General features: G+C 40.6%; 1 protein-coding gene across 1 annotated transcript; it reads right to left on the reverse strand.

Annotated features, from left to right (window-relative positions):
• Positions 1–952: 952 nt before the first annotated feature.
• On the reverse strand, positions 953–2313 carry LOC131628351 (uncharacterized). Its single transcript, XM_058899193.1, has 2 exons — positions 1456–2313; positions 953–1183 (listed from the first exon to the last, which is right to left on the reverse strand). Exons 1-2 carry the CDS (start codon positions 2311–2313, stop codon positions 953–955), a joined length of 1089 nt encoding a protein of 362 aa, XP_058755176.1.
• Between the last annotated feature and the right edge of the window lie 327 nt (positions 2314–2640).

Raw genomic sequence — 2640 nt, forward strand, 5'->3', positions numbered from 1 at the left:
AAACACTTGTGGAAGGCGTACTGAATGATTCTCTTGAAAGTGACTACCTTGCTTAATGATTATAATGAACCATCATCAGCTTTTGATTGGCATCTCCGGCACTTCTTTGTTGTATGCGGAGGAAAGCTTGTGATTGAAACACTTGTGGAAGGCGTACTGAATGATTCTCTTGAAAGTGAATGCACATCCAAATTAACTGAGAACTACCCTACCCCAGGTTAAAATGTGGTTTATTGTACAGAAATAAACACCAACTTCTAGGCTCAAAGGGGTGACCGAGGGATTAACTTCCTTATATCTCCAGTGTTTAGGAATTGAAGGAATGCATGTACATCGTCAACAAAGTTTTATTTGAAAGCATACTGATGCAACTTGGATATTCGTTTTTCGTCATCCTCCTTCCAATACATGCTTAAACAGAAAACTGATAAAGAAAATGAAGTGGAAAGAAACAAATATATATTTTTTTGATTTTTTTTTGAATTTGTGTAAGCGATACGAAAAAATCAAGAGAACACGTAATCATTGATTTAAAACAAAATGAAATGCTCATTTGATTAAAATTACGATTAAAGATGACAAAGTTCAAATGCAACACACACTAAACAAAGCAAGAAAATTACGACATGGCAAAGGCCTAGCATCCATCAGCAACAGGATGAGCTTTCCGTCTGATATCTTGGCTTTAGGAGCATCCTCTATGTCTTGGCACTCACGTGGGTAGAGGATTTTTTATCACATTTGGACCAACATTCCTAAAGAAGAGCATCTTGCTTTCGATCAGGTCTTGAACTTTATCTTTCAGAACCCAACAGTCTTCAATGGAATGACCAGCTACTCCACTATGGAAAGCACACGTGGAATCTGGGTTATAATGTTTAGAGAATGGGGGAGTTGCAGGCTTAGTTGGCCTTGGAACTATGAGTTGCTTTTGGATTAATGCAAGCCACAGTTAAGTGTAAGTCATCATAATTGGATCGATGCGGCGAGGCTTTTTCTTCTGAGGCCTATTCTGATTCTGCTGCCCATTATGATTCTGTTGAGAATTTTGAGGAGCAATTGTAGAAGCATTATGTTGAGAAGCATTCCATGGTTGTTGATGTGCAGGCATCGGAATGTATGGTTGTTGAGAAGTAGCAACATACAGATATGTGTAGTAAGGAGCGAATGATGCTCGTGGATTCTGAGCATTTCTATCATTAATGGAAATAGCATTGGCTTCACCTTCTTTCTTTTTCTTGAAGTTTCTAGGAACTCTCCTTGCTTGGTTATTGTTGGATGAACCAGCTGTGTTGACAATCTTGCCATTCTTCAAACCTTCTTCGACTCTTTCCCCAATGGTGACCAGTCGGCAAAGTTATAAGATATGCTTCCAATCATTTTTTAATGAAAGACTGGTTGTAGGGTGTCCATGAACATGCCAGTAAGTTATTTTTCAGAAAGAGAGGGATTAACCTGAGCAGCTAAATCTCTCCAGCGCTGATCATATACTTTGAAAGTCTCCCTATCTCCTATGGTCAAAGTCTGAAGTTGTCTACGATCAGGGGCCAAGTCCATGTTGTACTTGTACTGTTTGAGGAAGGCTTCACCCAAATCTCTCCATGTTTGAATATGATCTTTCTTCAAACTCATGTACCATTTCATAGAGGCTCCAGTCAAGCTATCTTGAAAGTAGTGGATGAGTAACTTGTCATCGTTGGCATAAGCAGCAATTTTACGAAAGTACATAGTCAGATGATCTTTTGGACAAGTGTGCCCCTTGTATTTCTCGAATTCAGGGACCTTGACCTTTGCAGGTATAGTCAAGTCAGGAACCAAGCAGAGGTTCATGGTATCAAAACCAAAGATGTCGTTTCCTTCTACAACTTTCAACCTTTTCTCGAGGACATTGTACTTTTCTTTCACATCCTCCACCTCATTGTTCTGCTCTTGATCACCGTGTTGGGAATTATCAACAGGGTAAGTGAAAGGAGGATTCGGGAAAGGAGGCTGAACCGTAGTGTGAATGATTGGTGGTTGCTCAGTGATGACTGGTATCTGCACATCTTCTTGAGTAGAAGGCCCTGCTTCCAAAGCTTTCTCATATGGGAGACTGTAATTGTGTGGCAAACCAAATTCTGGCCAAGAGGAAGGCGGCCTCTGAACAGGAATGGGATCCTCAATAGCTTCGGTGACTTCTCCAATGACAGTCCTTTGAGGTTCAGCTCCCCTTGCTATCAACACTTGCAGCATCTCAGTAAGTTGGGTGATGCTTCCTTTCAAATCTTCAATTTCCATCCTTACTTCCATGTTGTGTTGTTCTTGTTCTTCCATTCTTAATCTGACGTTGGCTCTAGTTCCGTACTTGTGTGAAGGAATCAGCTTGACGGTAGACAGACAACTCTGAAGATCGAGACAGACAGGGATAAGTTTCATGGGTAACCTGGATGTATGTATGCATGGATGTATGTATGCATGGATGTATGTATGCATGGATGTATGTATGCATGGATGTATGTATGCATGATGCATGAATGCCACATATACAGACATGGTAACACAAACATGGTGCACATAAGATAGGTTCCAAAGTTCAATGTCACGAGCATGAAGTCAAAGAACCAAACATGGGATAGTACTAGGGGTTAATCACCTGCACAA

The sequence above is a fragment of the Vicia villosa genome, unplaced genomic scaffold (genome assembly GCF_029867415.1).
Source record: "Vicia villosa cultivar HV-30 ecotype Madison, WI unplaced genomic scaffold, Vvil1.0 ctg.000444F_1_1, whole genome shotgun sequence".
Classification (NCBI taxonomy): domain Eukaryota; kingdom Viridiplantae; phylum Streptophyta; class Magnoliopsida; order Fabales; family Fabaceae; genus Vicia; species Vicia villosa.

Excerpts from the sequence above, each read along its gene's own strand:
- LOC131628351 (XM_058899193.1), bottom strand. The coding sequence starts at position 2,313 with ATGGAAGAACAAGAACAACACAACATGGAAGTAAGGATGGAAATTGAA. Across the intron at positions 1,184-1,455 it reads GGAGAGATTTAGCTGCTCAG|AATCCACGAGCATCATTCGC; the intron begins GTTAATCCCTCT and ends AGAAATGCTCAG.